Consider the following 21,050-nt stretch of genomic DNA (forward strand, 5'->3'; position numbering starts at 1 on the left):
AAAAGAATCATTTAATTTTAAAATGAAATTGATATAATATCTATATATTATAAATATTATAATTAATAAATATCATTATATTTTACTATTAATTTTAAATTGAAAATTTTACATATTAGTAAATTTATTTATTATTCTTTTGAAAGATTTTGAATATAATAAAAAATATTATAAAAATTTGGACAGAACAAATTATGAAGTTGAAATTTATATAAACTCTATGATTAATTTAATTAATAAAATTTAAATTAAATTAGTTTAAATTTTAAGAAATACTTTGAATTATTTATCTAATAAAATCATTATTTTTTATTAATTATAATTTATATAGAATTTTAACTAAAATTATTTATTAAAATAATTTCATTAATAAAATTATAAGAATATTTTAATAACATAATATAATAATTATTTTAAGTATTTTATTTAATTTTTTAAATATTTAAATAATACTAAAATAAAATAATTTTAAAAATTAAAATAATCTGTTTTAAATATTATTTTAAATTTATTAATAAAATTAAAATAATATTATTAATAGAATTCAATAAACATTGAAGATCCAAATCAATTGACTCCAAGTCAAACTCGACGAGCCGAACCGGTTATCCGCGTTATCCTGAAAATTTCCATCGCTTCTTCTATCATGCCGCGATTGACTGTACCGCTGAAAATATAAATCTAATTTATAAATATATAAGAATTTTTGTGCTTATATTAAATTTTAAGGGGCACATACTAAATTTTAAAGAGAAAATTTCCAAATTTAGAATTTTCGTAGTACCCTTTTTTTTATTATATAATAAATTGCAAAATTTTATCTTTTATTATATAATATTTTAAATATGTTATTGACATTATAATATTTATATAATTCTAAAAAGTTTATTAAAAATTTTTAAGTCAACAGTGATTATTTTATATTACATAATAATGACTGTTGAATTTTTTCACCCCGATCTAAGGTCAGGCCCATTAGGACAGTCTATAATCTGAAAGTTTTTAAATTTCCTCCAAGAGTCAGGTCAACCCGCTCAATTCAAAGACCGGGCTTCAGTCAGATTCTTCAATCAAGCTGGCCCAGCTCTTTCGGGCCAATGGACAGATTCCCTCTAGGCCTAATCTTAACCTTATCTTCTGGCCCAACTCGGAACTAGTAAGGAGTTCAGCTCATTCGTCTTGTAGGATCATCCGCATGCGTGTCCAGGGAGAATCAGGGGGCCGTTACGCATGAAACAGAGACCTGATTTTCTCGTACATCCGTATCAACGTGGCAGGGACATGTGACCCAGTGATAACCAGTCTGTTATATGTCATTAGCAGACGGAGGAAACAGATAAAAGGGGGAGATACTCCCCTCTAGATCTAAATCTTTTTAAACTCAAAAATCCATTGTAAAACTCTATTTTCTGTATCTCAGATTACCACATAATGTTTATAATAAATATAAAAATATAATTCTAAATGCATTTTTATCAAAATAAATGTAAAAATATAAATATTAAAAATTAATTTTCCATAAAATAAATGAAGGGTAAACTCATATTTTTAAAATTACCCTTCAATATTAAAAATTAAAATTTATACTAATAAATTGTAGAGCATATTTAATTATATTGTAAAATTGCATATTTTTATATATTTTAATTTAAATATTTAAATTTTAAATAAATTAATTCGATATTTATATTTAAGTATAATTTAATTAATTTTTTAAAATCAAAATATAAAAATTTATTGGCATGTTATATATATCATTTGAAAATATAAATTAATTCAATATACTAACTCTTACTTAATTATAATTAAATTTTTAAAAATAAATAATTCAATTATTAAATAACCAATCCTTAAATAGCTTTTATTTTGCAACTGAAATTTAAATAATTAAAACGTTGATGAACTTTTTTGATCAATTGGCTTTAAAAGTATTTCTTATTTATTTACTGAAATTAATATTATTGAAAAGTAGTATGAAAATAAAATTTAATTTCAACTGCCACGTCATTCGTAGTCTCTAATATCAAAATTCAAAGTTCGATTTAATCAACTAACCCCACCAAAATTTCCTTAAAAAAAAAACACTAACCCCACCAAAAATAATGCACGCCAGTTCAGCCAAAAGCCCAAAACACAATGTAAACAACCATTTTACCCAAGTCAACGTCCCACGTCAACGCCAAGTTTAGCCAATTTTTTCTATTTTTTAAAAAATATAGCTGTAGTTTTGGGAAGAAGAACGGCCGGACCGGTCACGGTCTTTGGTTCAACCGTATTGTTATTTCTATTGGCGCAAATGCGACGTAGTTTCCGCCTTTAGCAAATACTGATTGGTCAAAAAATTGAAAATTCAAAGTTTCAAAATCATGGTAACTATATACGACGTAGTTTATGCGTCCGATTTATCCCGATAATATAAATTGGGAAATGCGCGGACGTGAATTCGACCGATCAAAACCAATTAAATCTTCTTTCTGAAGTCCGACCGCTCTGTCTCTCTCGACTCTCAGCTTCAAGCCTTCAGCTCGACTCTATCAACAGCCTCACTTCACAAGAACAAAAGGTTTCATCTCTCCTTCTTCCTCTTCATTTCTGGTGAAGAAACCAAAGCAGCAAGTAACAGAGAGAAACGACGACGTGTTGATGCTCTGAGCAGCAAATTAAACAACTACTAATGGCCATAGCTGACCAGAAATCACCTTCTGATAACAATAATAACAAAGTCTGGGGTTTCTTCAAGCTTCCGTTTCGAGGAAGCAACTCCAACACGACACCGTCTTCTTCCTCGTCAACGCATCTTCACAACCACAATAACCCACAAATTGAAGGATCGAATGCTCATGCTTCGAATTCTGTGTCTTCTGTTGCCAGATCGCTTTTGCCAACACGGCGTCGTCTTAAGCTTGACCCTGCCGCTAAGCTCTACTTTCCCTGTAAGTATTTTTTCAGTAAGGATTTTATTTCATTCTTTTGTGTGATCTATTTTGCTATAACTGCGATCTATTTCCGGTGTTCTCTTTGGAGTCAATTATGTTAGATTATTAGCTTTGTTTTACCAAAAATTTCGCCAGATTGGTCTGCAAGTGTTGGAGAACTTCATTTTCTTGTAGATTGTTGGTAAACTTGATCATATCATTTCTGCTTGTTTTGGGGCAATTCAATTTTTTTTTCCAAATTGATGCATTCAAGATTTAATGGTTCAAGAAAAAAATTTGGTCAAAACTCCTGATGTGGGAAATGGGGAATCAAATAATTTTTCAGAAGAGAGCTGCAAGTTCAATAAGCTGCTCAGAGATGTTGCTTGAAAGGGGTTTGTACACACTCATAGGCTTTTGCTGAGTAAACATTACTCAGGGATGTAGACGTTAATTCGAGTCTATGGCCTATCGAATAACAACAAATTTTTCATGGTGCACCTTCCTTTGGTATAACTTGGACGAAGTGTACCAATGGCCTCCTAAGATGTTCCATAAGGGGAGGATCAATACCATGTAGATTAGAAGAACTTGATAAAATAAATAAGACCAAGTGACATTCATCATGTTCCCTTTTGTTTGGCAACTGTTGCTTTTCATTTCTTCGCTATTCTTATATCATTATTATTTTATTAATTGCTTATTGAAATAACTGATTGTGCCTGATGATTTGTTTGTATTTTGCGTGCTTCTTTTCTAGACGAACCTGGCAAGCAGGTTAGAAGTGCCATCAAAATAAAGAATACTAGCAAATCTTATGTGGCTTTCAAGGTACAGGGTAAATTTTATATGTTTCTCCTTCCTGCTTCATTATTGTTATACTCTGTCAACCCTGTAGGTTTTGTTAATCTTGTGTGTATGCCACTAACTTGGTAACTTACAGCTTCACTGTTGTGACTTTTTTTAATACAATTGTTGTATATATCCTGATAGGTAATATACTTAATCTTTTACTTGTAATAAATGAATGACCAAATCTTCTAATGAGTTACTTGTTTTTCTTGCTTTAGTTCCAAACAACTGCACCAAAAAGCTGTTTCATGCGACCTCCAGGAGCTATTCTTGCCCCTGGAGAAAGTCTCATAGCAACTGGTACTTAAGCTTTAAAATGCTGCTCATCTTACTGTGTTTATGATGATATTTACACGCTATCCAATGTTTATGTAATATTTTTCTTCATTTTGGTTGTAGTGTTCAAGTTTGTTGAGCCCCCGGAGAACAATGAGAAACCAGTTGAACAGAAGAGCAAGGTTAAATTTAAAATCATGAGTCTGAAGGTGAAAGGGGCTATGGATTATGTACCTGAGCTGGTGCGTCCAATGATTTCTTTAATTGCTACTTTCAAATGATATGTGCTGATAATTCCAATGATGATGTTGTATGATTAATTACTTTTAGGCCCTGAATGTTTTCTAATTTGTGGTGAGCATATCATTACTAATTTCAAGTTATCTTGAATTTATTTATAAGACAGTTTAATCTGAGCAACAAGCCAAGTAGCCAACAACTATGATTTTGGTAGATCCCAATCAATAGGCACACGAGATGAAAATGTAGACATGTTAAGCATTATTACAAGTCTTCGTAATTTATTATAGCTTCTCTGAATGAAAAGACACTGTCTCCCTACTGTCATGTTGGTTAATGCCAACAAATATCGAATGTGCATATAGAGTTGCATTTTCTATCATAAAAAATACAAAGTGTCCTCAACATTAGCTAGGGTACATCCTTAATTGCTCATTCCAATAGTGGTTGAAGTTTTTTGGCAGTGTAATAAGTGAATGCCAATAGTTGCTTGGGCGTTTCTATTGGATTGACACTGCAAAATTTATTCTTTGAACACTTTTTGCTCTTCTGTTATCTGAAAGTATATTTTGGGGTATTCAACTTTCCTTGATGAGTACATTGCTCATGCTGTTAGATGCTTTTTTTTCCCCTTGTAGTTTGATGAGCAGAAGGATCAAGTATCAATAGAGCAAATATTGCGAGTTGTTTTCCTAGATCCAGAACATTCATGTACTGTAAGTTCCAATGTTATGCAGTAACTGTAGAAATCAACTTCTACAGTTCTGCGCCCATTCCCTTGTGATCCTATGTTTTTCACATGCATTATGAGCTAAGAAAACCTCCATTTACGTGGTTTTGTAGGCACTGGAGAAGTTGAAGCGCCAATTGGCTGATGCTGATGCTGCAGTTGAGGCACGGAAAAAGCCTCCAGAAGATGCTGGTCCAAGAATTATTGGGGAAGGACTTGTAATAGATGAATGGGTGAGTTATGATCTGAATGTCCTATGAAAAGTTGTCATTTTTCACTTAAATAGTTTGCTTAATACTTTCTTACTTATATGATATAGAAGGAGCGAAGAGAAAGATATCTCGCTCGACAGCAGGTTGAAGGAGTCGACTCTGTATAAAGTGACAGTAGTCTTCAAGGTGCCTTTTCTATGATGAAGAAAATTACATAATTCGCAACTTGGTATATTCATCCAATCTTTTCATGTAACGTGAAGAATGTTTCATTCAGAGGATCATTTAGGACTCCAACATGTTATTGTGTAAAAAAGAAAAGTGAGGTGAAGTTTATGTTATTTGAGATGCTCAGACTTATCCTGTCACTACTTGCATGTAGATAATTATGATTTTGTTTTTATTTTTGCTTCCCCACTATTGTTTTGCAAATAAAACTGGTATTTATGGATGTAATGCACATGATTGATCAGTGTTGAGAAGTATTCGTGTGAAGAAAAGAAGCATTTAAATATTATTTGCTGGGCTCATAGGGAATAAATCTCTTCATTAGCGACCGAGGAGAATCTGTAAACCTCCTATTTGTGCACCAATCAATCGCCAGTATATAAAATTCCTGTTTTGATTCTGATTGATATTTAAAACTGGAATCCTTACAGTTTTGATACAATGCAATACTCTTAGCTCGTAGTCGCAGCATACCTAACAAAACAATGATCTTCTCTAGAGTTTAATTTGCAAAGATAGACATGGACTCGATCTGGATTTAGTTCCTAGCAGCTTTTAATAGCTGACAGTTGTTCTCAGGAGCGGAGCCAAATATGGCCATGGTCCTCTGAAAAATTGTATTATTTATTTATAAATTTTTAGATAGTTTTACATATTAAAAGAAAAATTACCATTGGGTTCTTATATATAAAAAAATTTATCAATTAATCTTTATTTTAAAATTATCCAATTAAAAATATTTTTTACTTTATAAAACTAAAGTCGTTATTTCTTTTATCTAATAAATTCTTAGTAGCTTCTATGTATTTAAATATACTAATTAGAAATTAAATAAATATAAATATAAAAATTAAATATATACTTATATTAACATATTATATATTAAAATATTGTATATTACATGAATATATCATTTATTTATATATTAATTTTATTTATATTTTCAATGTTAATATTTATACTATTTAGTTAATGTAATTTGAGTTGTGCATACTATATTATTCGGTCATTTGATTCTTTATTTTTTTTCAATCCTAAAAATTATTTTTTATTTTTAAAATTTCAACTTTATTTTTCTAAATTTTTTCTTAAATTACTAGCTCATTATTTAATTTAATTATATATACTATTTTTATTATTAAAAACTTTTTTTATTTATTTTATTTAGTTGCTAATCTATTTATGTCACTAAAATTATATATTAAATTATCTAAACTAAAAAAATTAAATTTTTAGAAACAAAAGCATTTTATGAGTAAAGTTAGATTCTCCGAAAAAAAAAAGTTAAATTATCTAATGGATTTTATGGATTATCTAAGTTTTAAAAAATAAAATTTAAATTTATAACATAATTTTCTTTAACTGATCTCACAATGTCTCGAATTATTACTATTTCTTCGGGGGCTGGAAGCTTAAGACATATAGCATTCATGTTAATAATGATACCGTGGCGGCTCAGGACCGGACGACTCTTTGAGGGCTGTAAGCTTAAGACATATAACACTAATGTTAATAAGATACCGTGGCAATTAAGGATCGGACGACCGAGTACCATATTATATGCAAATGGAATGTTTATTATCGTGAATTCTGCATACAGTTCTCGCCTATACTTTTCATCTCTGAATATCAGGGGAAGGTTGATGGTATTCAGAACTACCACAGTCTTATTTTCTAACCCTACCAAGGAGTAGGAGACTCTGACTAAGCTGCTCTTATATAAGCCTAACTTATTGAAAATATTTAAGATAAGAAGATTAACAGAACTACCTATATCCATCAGAACCCTCATTATCTCATACCGGTTTAGGAGTATTTTAATGACTAGTGAATCGTTTTGAAGGAATTCAATCGCCTTATCCACGAAGTCGAACCTTACCTCTTATCTGGTCCATGGTTCTCGATGGACAGATAGAACATTCTCTACTATTCGCTTATTTTTTGCCTTACCCTTGTTAAGTCTTTCAATGATGATATGTACACTTCCAGCCATTTCCAAGAACAAGAAGGAAAAATTCATTTTTTTAGAGAGAAAAAGAGAACAGGGGCCTAATGTAAACCCAAATGGATAGAAAGAATCCAATGGGTTTTCTCAATAATAGAACCAAATGATATAAGTGAGATTAGATTAATGACGAGGTCCGAGTAGGATTGAGTTACGATTGGCCAGAACCTGTAAGGAAAAAAGTGTGAGGTGGCGATGGATGCTCACGGCAACCACTTCGACGCTTAAGTCAGTATTATAATAAATAGGGAGTGCAATGATTTGCTTAGACTTTTAGTAGAGAAAAATGTACCTTTATCTTTGTGATTGTTCATTTTTTATCGAAAAAATAAAGATAAATATAATATTTTTCGAAAATCTGGCGATGATGTACCCAGTTACATGATAATTAATATTATCGGTTAATGAGTTGGTAATTTTGCGATCAAAAGTGAAGTGGAAAAGTATATAATACCGATAATCATGTGTCAAAACTCGGCTTATTAGAGGAAGACGAGTTTTAATGATGGTTCGAATGTTAAAATGTCCGAATCTCCCTTCCTGTAGAGGTATCGCATCTTCTACTTATCAGATTCCTGTCAGTGACCCTTATTTTTATAATTTATTTTGAGAGAATATTACGTAATATAAATAAAAAATTTATAAATATATTTAAATTAATAAAAATATATAAAATTATTATAATTATAATATTATTTTTTAAATATATATATTTATTTTCCGTATTTTATTTAAATTGAGGTCTTTGAGTTAAATGTCTGCTATATAGAAAAACCTCCTATTCATGCACCAATCAATCGCCAATATATAAAAATTCTTGTATATTTGTAGTACTGATAGTTGTTATAATATAATAGTGGTTATCATCAGGATCTTAGATCGAAATCAAATTAGAACCAGAATTGATCAAATCTGAATTTGAATAAAGTAGTTTTGAATTGGATTGGCTCGAACTAAAGAGGTTTCATAACAGTTTTCATAGAGGCCCAAAGCTGAGCCCAGAAGATCATCCACCAATTGCCGTTTGTGCTTTAAGCTAACATCATGCTTAATCGATTGAATAATCAAAACTTTATTCACCAAACCCAAATCAATTCAAGCAAATCATCTCATCCCAATCCTATCCATAAACATATCCACACACAATAAATTTCCTTACAATAACCTTAAAAAAGTTGCCCAAAGCCATTAAATAAAGGTCATGCAATTCCCCTTTTGTTTCAGTGATTGGCCGTGACCAAATTGACAATGGATTCCCTTTTTTCCCCAGCAAGATCTGATCTCAATTATCCAATTTTTTATTAAATTCAGCATCAAGATTGTCGCCGAAAGTTGTTGCAATCTCATAATTGTTAAGTGGGATAAAATTTGATCCTCAAAAGAGAATGATTCTCAACTTGCAATGAAGAGCTTGTGATTGGGGATGTTCAGTCCACTCATTTGACAGTTGTATTGTGGTGTCTGTCAAATTTCAACTACCTTAAAAGCTTCTCTTGTGTCTTCCATCTTTTCCCATTGTCCACTTCCAACTCATAACCTATCACCATTTCTTTCCCTCATTTTGATTTAGGATCATTTATAATATAATAATTGATGAAATTTTGATAAAATTTCACACCAGAAAATAACTTTTAGATAAAAAGTAAGTAATTTTCTATATTTTAAAAATTTTATTAATATATATAATACTAATATATAAGATATTATTCACTTTAAAATCGCATTAGATATACCTTTATAATATAGTGCGAGCAATTATACTTGAATAACGATGAAATGGATCTAGACACTTTAAAAATCTATTTAGGAGACTCTAATCCGTAAAGAAAATAAAAGTACAGTAGCACCATGATTCTAATACTAGAATGGATCCTACAATGCTTAAATTAGATATGAGTATTCGGTCGGTTTAATTTTAAATCAAATCGAATTGAATAAATCAAAAATTAAAATTTTAGTATTTATATAAATTGAACTGAGTCGATTTTGATCAGAAATAAAATCAAACTAAATCGGTTTGATTCAGTTCGATTCTGTTTAGTTTGATCGATTTGAATTTTTAATAATTTTTTTTTAGTTTTTACCTTTTATTATTTTAAAATTTAATTAGAATATTTTAATTTTAATATCATCTAATCTTTTTATATTATTGAAAATAATATATTATTATCATTAATCGTTTTGGTTCAGTTTTTTTAATTTTTTTCTAATCAAAATCAAATTAAATTGAAATAACCGAAATTTTTAAAATTAAAAATTGAATCGAAATATATAAAAAATCAAATCAAAATTTTAAATTAATTTAGTTCGATCAATTTTTTTAATTTGAATTAAATACTGCTAACTCGTAATTTAAACGATTGTATTATAGCTAGTTTAACCTAATATCTGTCATAATGAGTTACTGCTCATTATTAATGAATTTATTGAAAAACTTTTATTAAAAATATAATTATTTATCCTGAAAAGATATGGGTAAGATATATTTTGTGTATGAATGAAAATATAAATACGGTAAATTATTAAAAATACAACTTTTCATTTGCTTTCTCCATTCTCATGACTTTCAATGCAATTCTCTAACTTTAAATATCTCAAACACTCTAAACTCAGAACCATTACTCACCTCATTCAATACCACTCATTATCATAACCATTACTGCTCTGAAATCTTAAATAGACTATGTGTCTTGACCTCACCCACATGTAGATATACTGTTAGATTATGGCAATCTAATTTTTTAAATATTTTATAACAATTTAATTGTTTTTTCAAAGAATAAATTGAATCATATTTTGAGAGTAAATATGGAGTGTTTCTTCCTAGTAGAAACAAATTATTTCACAAAGAATTTTTTTTTTAAATAATGGATAGAGGTGGAAGATTATTCAACAAAATCATAATGAAATAATTAAATCGGCATGATTAAACTAACATTTTGAAAGAGAAGGCAATTCTCACATCCTCTGCACTTATTTTTTGACGCATCCGAAATCATTTTGCTTCAGAAATAGACAGCAATTGATGTTAACTTTCATTAATTTAATTTATTTTTAATTCTTTATTTAAATTAATCCAAAATTTCAACTTTCATTGAATTTAATTAAGAAAAAAATATATAACCAATCAAGGAGAAGTGTAATCGCTCTTCCTCAACCCTTAAAATATAGAAAATTAGGTTAAGTTTTAAATTTGAAGAAATACATGATATAAATTATATTTAAATTTAAAAATAAATCGAATTAAAGTTTCTAAGGTTTTTTTGTGATTCGATATTTTCGCGTTCACCTTTTTCTTAAGCCTAACTTCTTCTTTTCCCTTTTTTATGGAAGACGATCTGCGTCAATTGATTATCGATAAAAAAAAGATATTGTTGTCCTTATTAAGAACTCTAGAAATATTCTGATCGTCACTTATGATTTTTGTATGGTGGAAATATTTCTCACATACAATCCAATCAAATTTCAAGATATACAGACTTCTTTGGCAGATTTATGGTAATTTTTAAAGGGGGATGTTGTTGTTCCTGATAAGTTTGATGAGGAGATTGCAACACGAACAAATGATGATGCTAAAAAAATGCCAAGAAACACTAAACATAACGTTGTTACAGGTTTTCCTTCCTCTCAATAAGATACATTTAACAACACTCCTGCGAATGTTAATTTGACAGACAACACTAAAGCGGCTCATCCCATCAAAGTTAGGATAGCCGAAAGCAATGGTTATCCTATGTTGGAACTGTCGAGGATTCAGCAATTCTCGGACAGTTAATGTATTGAAGGATTTTGTTATTAGTTCCAAGTCGGATATTTTATTTTTTATGGAAACAAAAACTCTTAGTTCTCGTATGAAATTTTTTCGTAATTTTTTACATTTTGATGGTTGCTTCTCAGTCAATAGACAAAAATTAGGAGGAGGCCTTTGGTTAATGTGGAAGAGTCGTGTGTCTGTTTTTGTAGTTAGCTTTTCTTCAAATTTTATTGATTCGGTTGTTTTGGAAGGTAATATTCAATGGAGGTTTACTAGTTATTATAGGTTTCTGGAATCGCAACGAAAACATCAGCCTTAGAACCTTATTCGAGCTTTATTTCGTAAAAGTTCTCTTCCGTGACTTTGTTCAGAAGACTTTAATGATTTATGCTAGAGAGATAAGAAAGAAGGAGGAGCACTTTTGCCAAATTATTTTATGCAGGGGTTTAGATAGTCACTTGAGAAGCATTTTTGCCAAATTATCTTATGTAGGGGTTTAATTTTGAATGATCGTAAATCGTTGTTGGGTTCGTCGTAATACTATTCTAACGGCTCATAATTTGGCTAGAAAATCTATTAGGCATAATCGTCTCTCTTTTGATATGATATCCTTGTTTGTCTGATGAAATTTAAATAGTACACTTGTAGTTTTACTTAAAAAAAAGAAATAAATCGAATTAAATTTTATATTTTTATTTAAAGAATTAAAATAAGATTAATTTAATTTTAAAAATAAAATAAAATTATAATAATTAATTTATATATTACTAAACCGTCAAAAAAGAGTCAACAATAACTTTAAATAGACTGCCACAACTAAAAGAAAAAGTCTGAATATCAAACAAATTACTTCTGGTATGAAATTGAAATTTTTTTTTTTTAATTTTTATTTTTATGGATATACAATGTGCTGTTCACAAAATATATCAATTCCCATCTAAAATACTCGCATTTTTGACACATATATTCATTACAATTTTGGCATTTAAATCAGTGGTATCTGCTGTAAGCTGAAGAAGAGAGAGAGAGGGGAAAAATAAATAAAACAGCAACTAAATAAATCCAGGCTTAATCACACAATCTTGGGAACTTGACCTTGGTTTCCCTTGCCCATCTCAAGCTTTCCATTGGCAAAATCTTCATCAGCAACAAATCTAGACCAATACCAGTGTGATTTCCAGACTTGTCCCATTTCTTCGATTGGAATCCCCTTTGTCTCAGGCAAGAAATAATAAACAAAAATGGACATCACCAACACAAAGAAGGCAAAGAAGAGGAACAGCCCAAATTTCAAGTGACAAAGCATTAATAGAAAAACTTGAGCCACTGCAAATGTAAAGAGCATGTTCACTGAAACATTGACACTCTGAGCAGCAGATCTGATTTCAAGTGGGAAAATTTCACTAGGAACCAACCATCCAAGGGGACCCCAAGACCAAGCAAATCCAGCAACATAGAGGCAAATGAAAAGCACCACAACAATTGCATACCACTTTGGCAAGTCACCAGGGTTCCCATCTACTCCAAACTTAGCACCAATACAAGCTGCAACCACTGCCTGAATATTCATATACACCAAAAACCCAGTTCACTAGTTAGAGAAAACAGAGATTTAAAGCTAAAAAATCAGGAGTATGAGACTTGTGGGTTGTGGTTCCTGGTGGTCCTAGGGCATGGTCCCTTTGGAATCCCACATTATCTCAATAGAGTGTGAGCACATGAAATATATTACACATTATCACTCAAAATCACTAGTTTTGAGTTGTGGTTTGACTCATTATCTAGTGGTGTGTTTGTGAGTTTTGAAAATAAAAACCAAGGTAAAGGTTCTAAAAAATGGGTTGGGTCGTGTGAATATGTTGGTTGTTGTAGTTCCTGGTGGTCCAAGAGCATGGTCCGTTTGGACCCTACGGCATGAATACAAGAGATATTTTGAATTGTACGTGTTATGGTTCGATTCATTATCTCGTGGTGTGCTTGTGAGAAAAAAATAAATCAGAGGAATACGAGACTTGTGGATAGAAAAATCACCTGACATATCAACATTTGAACTCCACCCTCAAGGAAAAGAAACCTCCTCCCCCACTTATCAACTCCATAGATTGAAACCATGGTTGCAAAAACATTAACCAAACCGGTGATCACAGCCGACATGAGTGCAGCATCACTGCCGAAACCAATTGTATCAAACAACACAGGAGCATAAAACATTATCACATTAATGCCAGTGAGTTGCTGGAAAAATGGGATTGCAATAGCCATAGCAAGATGAGGCCTATACTTCCTCTGCAACAAATTTCTCCATGGATGTTCAACTTTCTTTGATTCTTCACTAGCAAGAACAAGATCATTAAACTCCTCATCAACATCATCAACACCACGAACTCTTCTCAGTTTTGTCCTGGCCTCCTCGTGCTGGCCACGTTCAATCATGGAGTTTGGTGTGTCTGGTAGGACTAGTGATCCAACGGTGATTATAAGGGCAGGGACCATGGCTCCTCCTAAACTCAATCTCCATCCCCAACCACCATGGATCTTGGCGAAGAAATAGTTGAGCACATTGGCTATGAGGATGCCGATTGTGATTGAGAGCTGGAAGCCGATGTTGAGTGATCCTCTGTATTTGTATGGAGCCATCTCAGAGAGGTAGAGTGGCACAGACTGTACATACAAACAAAATGAAAATTAATTAATTATAAACCAAATTAAATTGGAAAAAAGAAAAAAAGAAGAAAATTGTCTCAATCGGAGACCACATGTTCTTGTCCTGACTCCTAATGCCTACGCTTTGTTTGTAATTAACTCAGCACATAAAACCAAGAAAAACAAGGCAAATTTTCTCTTTCTTTCACATTTAGCAAGCCACAATCAGGTAGCCAATTTTCTATTCAACGCCGTAGCATCACGAGTAGTAAAATTTGGCTGAAAAAAAGGTGCCGGATAAGTCATACAAAGAAAATAAGGCAGAAATATGATTTTTTTAAAGGAAAAGATAAACAAAATAAACAATGCTTCCCCATGTTTGTCTTATTTTTATTATTTTAGAAACGAGAAACTTTTAACTGCTAAAGGTATCATTCTGATACCCTTTCCTGGCTTTTCCCAGGAACCAAACACATCTATGTTTATAAGAAGGGACTTAAAACCCATAGACGGATCAGAAAAAAATTGGTATAAAAAATTCAGCTTTTGTCATTTTCCACTTGTCTGATCTTTACATATAACCATTATAGAGCAGATCTGGAATAAAAAGCTGGATTCCAGAATACAAAAAAACAAAGAACTAGACAAGTTAAATCCTTAAAATCCATTAAGAAAAAAACAAGAAAAAGCAATTCCCAGAAACAAAAGGAATAAGATACACTGCAAAAAATTTGTTCTCTTTAGACTTGTTAAATAAAGACACAAAAGAATCCCAACACACCTTTTTCTGGATCCAAACAACAAACACATTACAGGCAAGAAAATCAAGACACGAAACATAAAGACAAAGAAAAATATACCTGATTGGCAAAACCAATGCCGAAACCAAGCAAAATTCTACCAAGAATCAACATCCAGACTGCTTTAGCCGCGCCATTGATGATAGCTCCAGCACAGAAGAGCACTCCACCAAAAAGCATAGAAAGTTTCCTTCCAAATTTACGAGTAATCCAGGAAGCCACCAGAGAAGCCATTAAAGCAGCTAAATATAGTGAAGATGTGAACATAGTCAATGTCTGGCTATCATATTGACAGTACTGATTCGAGACTGCGTCCTGTTTCTTCTTTCGGTAGACTGAAGGAAAAAACTTTTTCAAGAAGGAATCCATGGACGTAACTCCACCTATCATAAGCCATTTTCTGAATCAGAACTTGAAGACGAAAAAGAGAAACTGCAAAACCAACCCATGAACGTACATATAAAGTATGAAACTTTGATGTATATAGAGTAGCAAATACTTACCAGAGATACCAATATCGTAACCAAAGATCAAACCCCCCATGGCTGCAACGATACATGTGACAGTCACATAAGCGGTGAGGTTTCCTGGGTATTCTTTTCTGCCATTACCAGGGGCTATGCCTCCTACTGCAGGCATTTTTTCTGCTTTTTCTTTGCTACGGTTTCTGATAAGTGAAACGAACAGAAACACAGAAAAAAAGAGAAAGAAACCACGAAATGCAGCAGTAATGCTAATACAAAGAGAGAAATTAAGCAAGAAACACAGGGTAGAAGTGAGGAGGTAGAAGAAGAAGAACAAGAAGAGAGACAGAGGCTATGGAGAAGCACAGCCTGTCTATATATAGAGGGAGATTGTCTCCATTCTCTATTTAATTTAGTTTTTTTTTTTCAAATATATATTATCTGCATAATATCATATTGTTAACTAATAAATTCAATTTGATGTTATTGACTTTTATTGAAAATATAATTTTTAAAAAATTAAAATTAAATTAAAAAATATGAAATTAAATTAAAAATTTAAATTAATTCGATTAAAGTAATTATTTCAATTTGAATTAAACACCCTTATTATGTAATTGATTTTCACTAAAATTTTAACTCTAAAATTCATAATTTTGGACATAACTTTAATATTAATAACCTAAAATCTATTAATTTTAATTTATTTTATTTATTAATATATAAATAAATTATACTTCTAATAGAAAAGCAGTCGGTGAAAGAAAAGTTTGGATGAAATAATAAATTATACACGTCAGATAATACAGAGCATGCTGACTGGACAATAATTTTGCCCTTTCACCAAATTTATAATCTTATCTATATATATTTTTTTGAAATGTTTTGAATAAATGCAGAAAATTAAGAGACAAAACGTGAGTATAAAGTACTTTACAGCAAATCTTTATACCCACATAAGATAATGAGGATTGTATATTTTAAAAGTATAGTTCTATAAATAGATTTGATATTTTTAAAATAAATAACTATATATTAATATTTTAATGAAATTGAATTCTAATTGATAGGAAATAATCGGAAGCTTAAATTAATAATAATTATATTAATGATTTTTTTTTTTAATGAAAGTGAGTTGACGTGAGTTAGTTTAGTTTGATGACGGTGTCGAGGTGGCTTCCAAATTAGTTTTCCTGTCAATATTCCTCGACTGCCGGATGGATACCGCTGCTATGATTTAATTATTAGTTTTAGAAAAAATAAAAAAAATATTTCATCAATTTTTATTTTAAAATATATAGTTAATCTACGGTATGTGATTTTATTTTATATTTAAATAATATTTTATGGTATTATACAAATATCATTGATAAATAATAATAATTTTTAGATGTGTAAAATTTATATTATAAATTATTATTTTAATATAAAATTAAATTATAAATTTTGAAATAAATTATATCTTTTTGAATTAAAAATTAATAAAATTATATAATTTATTTATTTATTTTTCGCAATGCAATTTATCTTAGGCGAAAGGAAAAACAAACTAGGGGAGAGAGGAGAGGCGTTTAGGCATTGAAGGGAAGAAGCTGGGAACAAGCCACAGGTGTTTGCCTATTAGGTAGGGGTGAGCATTCGGTCGATTCGGTTTAAAATCAAACCGAATCGAATAAATCGAAAATTGAAATTTTAGTGTTTATAAAAATCGAACAGAATTGATTTTAATCAGAAACCGAATCAAATTGAACCGGTCTGATTCGGTTTGATCGATTTTGAATTTTAATAATTTTTTTTTATTTTTTACACTTTATTTTTAGTATTTTAAAATTTAATTAAAATATTTTAATTTTAATATGATTTAATTTCTCTATATTATTGAAAAAATATATTATTATTACTAATCGGTTCGATTCGATTTTTTCAGTTTTTTTCTGATCAAAACCGAACCGAACCGAAATCACCAAAATTTTTAAAATTAAAAATCGAATCGAACCGAACCGAAATATATAAAAAATTGAATCAAAATTTTAAATCAATTTGATTCGATTAATATTTTTCGATTTAAACTAAATACTGCACACCTCCTACTATTAGTAAGCTAAATCATACCGTGAATACTTTTAAAAAGAGTAAAAAAAAAACGGATATTTTAATAATTGCCCTAATAAAAATTGGGCATAATTTTGTGCAAGAATGAAACCGTTGTCGTACTCTAAAACGACAATATCGAGGATACGGCAGTGTTCATATATATTTGTTCTCATTGATTCTGCATCTATATTATTAATACAATTAAACAAAAACAAAATTAAACAAATTCTTTATAATTTAAATATATATTTGTTCTCATTGATTATATATTATTTGAGTGTATTGTGTAAAATATTTTTTTAAAATTAATTTTAAATTATATTCAATAAATTTATCATTAAAATCAAATTGATTTATAATAATTTATTTTCATTTGTTTTTTCTACAAAGGATACATGATATATATAAGTTAAAATCGTAAGATTCAACATGTGAATAGCCGCCTAGCTCCTCCAGAATAACGGCTATAATGATGCCTCTGCTGGCCAAATTCCCAAGAGAGCTATTCGGTTGTTGAAAGGGAATCTTGGCAGGCCAAATCCACATTTGACTTCCATTTTTTGTTTTTTTTTTCAAAGTGTTAACTTCACATTAATTTAATTTTAAAAAAAATTAAATCTTAATTTTAAAATAATTGGAATACATAAATATTCTTAAATTTTATTTCTTGTAATAATGTCTTTTTTTATTATTATTTTTCTTTAGAAGATGATGAAAAGATGGAGGATATCATGTAACTGAACCTTCCTGCTGATAAAAAGCAAATATATACCTCAAAGGAAAGGAGAACAAAAACAAAAGATAAAGCTAGAAAAATTTTTTGATCCAACATCTGTGGGAAAGGTTACATGGCCCACTTGCACTTTGTAAGTTGTAATTGGTAAAAGCTCAATTATGGCAGTTGTCTACTTCTACAAACTTCACAAAATGTAATAAAATCTTTTGGTCTTTCAAAAATGGTTGGCCAAGTTCATTGACAACCTCCCTAATTTGGGGAAAAAAAACAAGAGAGTGATGTGTGGCTTTGACTATGACTATAACAAAGAATAGCAAAACGACCTAGCTGGAGATTTCTTTCTTTACAGTTATTATCTAAAAGCCTGTGGCCTATAATTTTTTATGGCTTTACGAGATTGCATGGGTCCCCTTTCGCATGAAAAAGAAAAAATTTATCTAGATCCGTTATTAAATGGGATTTATTTATTTGTATTCTAGAATTATAATTGATTGGATTTAGGCAAAATTTATCAGCTAATAAACTCATTTAAAATACTTTGCGTGTTGCTGATCTGGCGATCCTATACAGCAAATGTGCACTGTATTTGCAGATATACCAGATAATAACCCTAATGTGCCACATGCTTTCGTCAAAACTACGTATGTTCTTAATATGGTTTTGTAATTGAGTTTGTTTTTCCACGTGAAAAATCTTATAATTGTAAAAAGGATCAAAGCCATGCTGGGATTTTCTATCAATAATAATTCAATCCGATAAGGCTAAAACGAGCTTAATAAGCATTGATGTGGCAAGAGATTCCCATAAATGCATGGAATGGGCGGTGATCTTGGATAAATTTTGGTGGGATTTTTCTAAAGAATTCATCTACACACCCCCAGAAACCTAGTTCCATCTTTTGGTGGAATTGTGATTGCGAGTCTTAAAATAAGGATAATCTGACTTATAAAATCTTGGATATTCAATGAATTAAATTAAATTTATTAATATTAGATTTTCTATAAGTATTTCACGTGTTTGATTTTTGTGTATGAGTGGTGTATCACTTATCTTAAGAGGGTCCCGTTCCAGCTCTTATTTCCCATACCGTGGCTGGGACTACTCCATGTCTTCATGGTGTTTTGACTTTAGAAAGTCTTCTTTTTCAGTCTATTACATACGTAGTGAAGAATTCATAAATCCCCATTTACTGAATGAAAAGCTTCAAATTAAATGGGTCTGACCAAGGACCAGTGGTCAGCATCAGTATACGGTGGTCCATTACTTCTTCTTCCTTTCTCTTTCAGTATTAATTACCAGCTGAAGCGCGTTAATCGATAAGTATTGGCCAAAGATGAGTGAGGGAGAGAGTTAAGTTCACTTGTATCAATCAAGTATTAGGATGATATACTCTCATGAATTAAATAAATTTAAAATTTTAATTTTTATAAATAGAAAAATATTCATTAAAAATACTTTATTTTTGATAAGTCTATTTTATAAAAGATAGAATACTCATCGGAAGCAGTGGCCATTGCACTCCTAAGGAAACGAACTAGGTTCGATAATTGTCTCTGGGATTGTGAAATGAATATGATTTGATTGAAAAAAAAAATCAAAAACCATATAAACTCTAGTTTAATAATGGAAAAAATTATTTTTTAATTTATGAAATGTAGTATAATTAATAAATTTATTTTTTATTTTTAAAATTTAATATTTTCATCTTTAAAATTTAATTCAAATAAAATTAGAGATTTCTCGATCAAAATATTATCAGTGACAAAAAAAAAAATCAAACTATCATTTTTAGAATCCAGCACTTTAATCCCTAAAATTTAATTACTATAAATTTATAGGTCCTTCTCTCAAAGAATTAGAGAAAAAAAATATATTTTTGTCTTTAAAATATTATATAATTAATAAATTTATCCATCTATTTTTCGAATTCAACATTTTAGTCCATAAAATTTAATTTTATCAAAATCTAAGGAAGAAAATTTCAAAGTTAATATCTATAAATAAATAAAAATTTTAATAAATTTAAATTCAGTAAAATAATAAAAATCAAAATATATAAAATTTAAATTATTAAAAAAATAAAAAGTTAAAATTTAATAGAAATTACTTTAATGATATCGTTAACTGTTAGATCATCTCTCGCCATTTGAAAAATTTATTAAAACATCTCTGATATTTTAAAAAGTCTACTAATTAATTTTTTTATTAATTTTAGTCGTTAATTATTATAAAAAATATTTAAAATATCTATAATATGAAGAGATTAATTAATAAATTTTTTAATAATTTGAGAGATTAACTAATAATTTTTTTTAAACTATAAAAAGTAAATAGTAAAATATTTAGTGATAAAATTAATAAAAGAATTAATTAGTAGATTTTTTAAAATATTAAAAATATTTTTAATATATTTTTTAAAATTGAGAGATTAAATAATAAATTTTTTATATTATAAAAATTAAATAGTAAAATATTTAGTGATAAAACTAATAAAAGAATTAATTAGTAAATTTTTAAAATATTAAAAATATTTTTAATATATTTTTTAAAATTGAGAGATTAAATAATAAATTTTTTATATTATAAAAATTAAATAGTAATTTTTTTATTTGATTATTACTAAGAGTATTTTTAATGTTATATTTTAGAGATTAAAAAGGTAATTTTTCACAGCCATTAAGTGTACAATGCATTAATAAAGAGAGTTGACTGGGAGTTTTTCCTTAACTTAATCCATGGGTGGTATCAGGTCCGAAGACAAGGACCTCCAGCTAAGCTTTGTAGCCATTTATATTCTCTATGGTACGAGACTTGGGAGATAGGGAAGCAACGGGCATTAATTATAACAATTATCTGGGAACCCTAAATCATGATTAACTAAAATAAAAATTATAAAAATATAAAAAATCATGATTGATAGCTCTAAGTTGAGCTAATTTACCGCTGCTTAAATGGGTCTCATTCAATTTTTTTTTAATTGAAAATTAAAATTTAAAAAATAAAATTTAATATTTTTAAAATTTATTTAAATATATTTAAATCAAACTAAATCTGTAAGTCGGAGGGGGCGTCCAAGGCCAAGCAAAAATCCACTTACGAAT

General features: G+C 29.5%; 2 protein-coding genes across 4 annotated transcripts; one reads left to right on the forward strand and one right to left on the reverse strand.

Moving 5' to 3' along the window:
* The first annotated feature begins 2,448 nt into the window (after positions 1-2,448).
* LOC110604162 (vesicle-associated protein 4-2) lies at positions 2,449-5,707 on the forward strand. Of its 3 annotated transcripts, none has more exons than XR_006349068.1 (7): positions 2,450-2,933; positions 3,676-3,746; positions 3,986-4,067; positions 4,167-4,285; positions 4,922-4,994; positions 5,127-5,246; positions 5,333-5,707. XR_006349068.1 is itself a non-coding variant. In XM_021742280.2 (7 exons), exons 1-7 carry the CDS (start codon positions 2,675-2,677, stop codon positions 5,390-5,392), a joined length of 789 nt encoding a protein of 262 aa, XP_021597972.1. In that variant the 5' UTR covers positions 2,451-2,674; the 3' UTR covers positions 5,393-5,707. The 3 variants fall into 3 exon arrangements, 2 of the variants coding, with proteins under 2 accessions (XP_021597974.1, XP_021597972.1); XM_021742280.2 differs by having other exon boundaries at positions 2,451-2,933; positions 4,922-4,999; XM_021742282.1 differs by lacking the exon at positions 4,922-4,994 and having other exon boundaries at positions 2,449-2,933.
* A 6,363-nt stretch (positions 5,708-12,070) lies between these two features.
* Positions 12,071-15,470, reverse strand: LOC110604240 (sugar carrier protein C). The gene is made up of 4 exons (XM_021742386.2): positions 15,159-15,470; positions 14,716-15,038; positions 13,244-13,873; positions 12,071-12,770 (listed from the first exon to the last, which is right to left on the reverse strand). The coding sequence occupies exons 1-4, from the start codon at positions 15,292-15,294 to the stop codon at positions 12,285-12,287; spliced, it is 1,575 nt and encodes a 524-aa protein (XP_021598078.1). The 5' UTR covers positions 15,295-15,470; the 3' UTR covers positions 12,071-12,284.
* Positions 15,471-21,050: the final 5,580 nt, after the last annotated feature.

The sequence above is a fragment of the Manihot esculenta genome, chromosome 16, assembly GCF_001659605.2.
Source record: "Manihot esculenta cultivar AM560-2 chromosome 16, M.esculenta_v8, whole genome shotgun sequence".
Taxonomy (NCBI): Eukaryota; Viridiplantae; Streptophyta; class Magnoliopsida; order Malpighiales; family Euphorbiaceae; genus Manihot; species Manihot esculenta.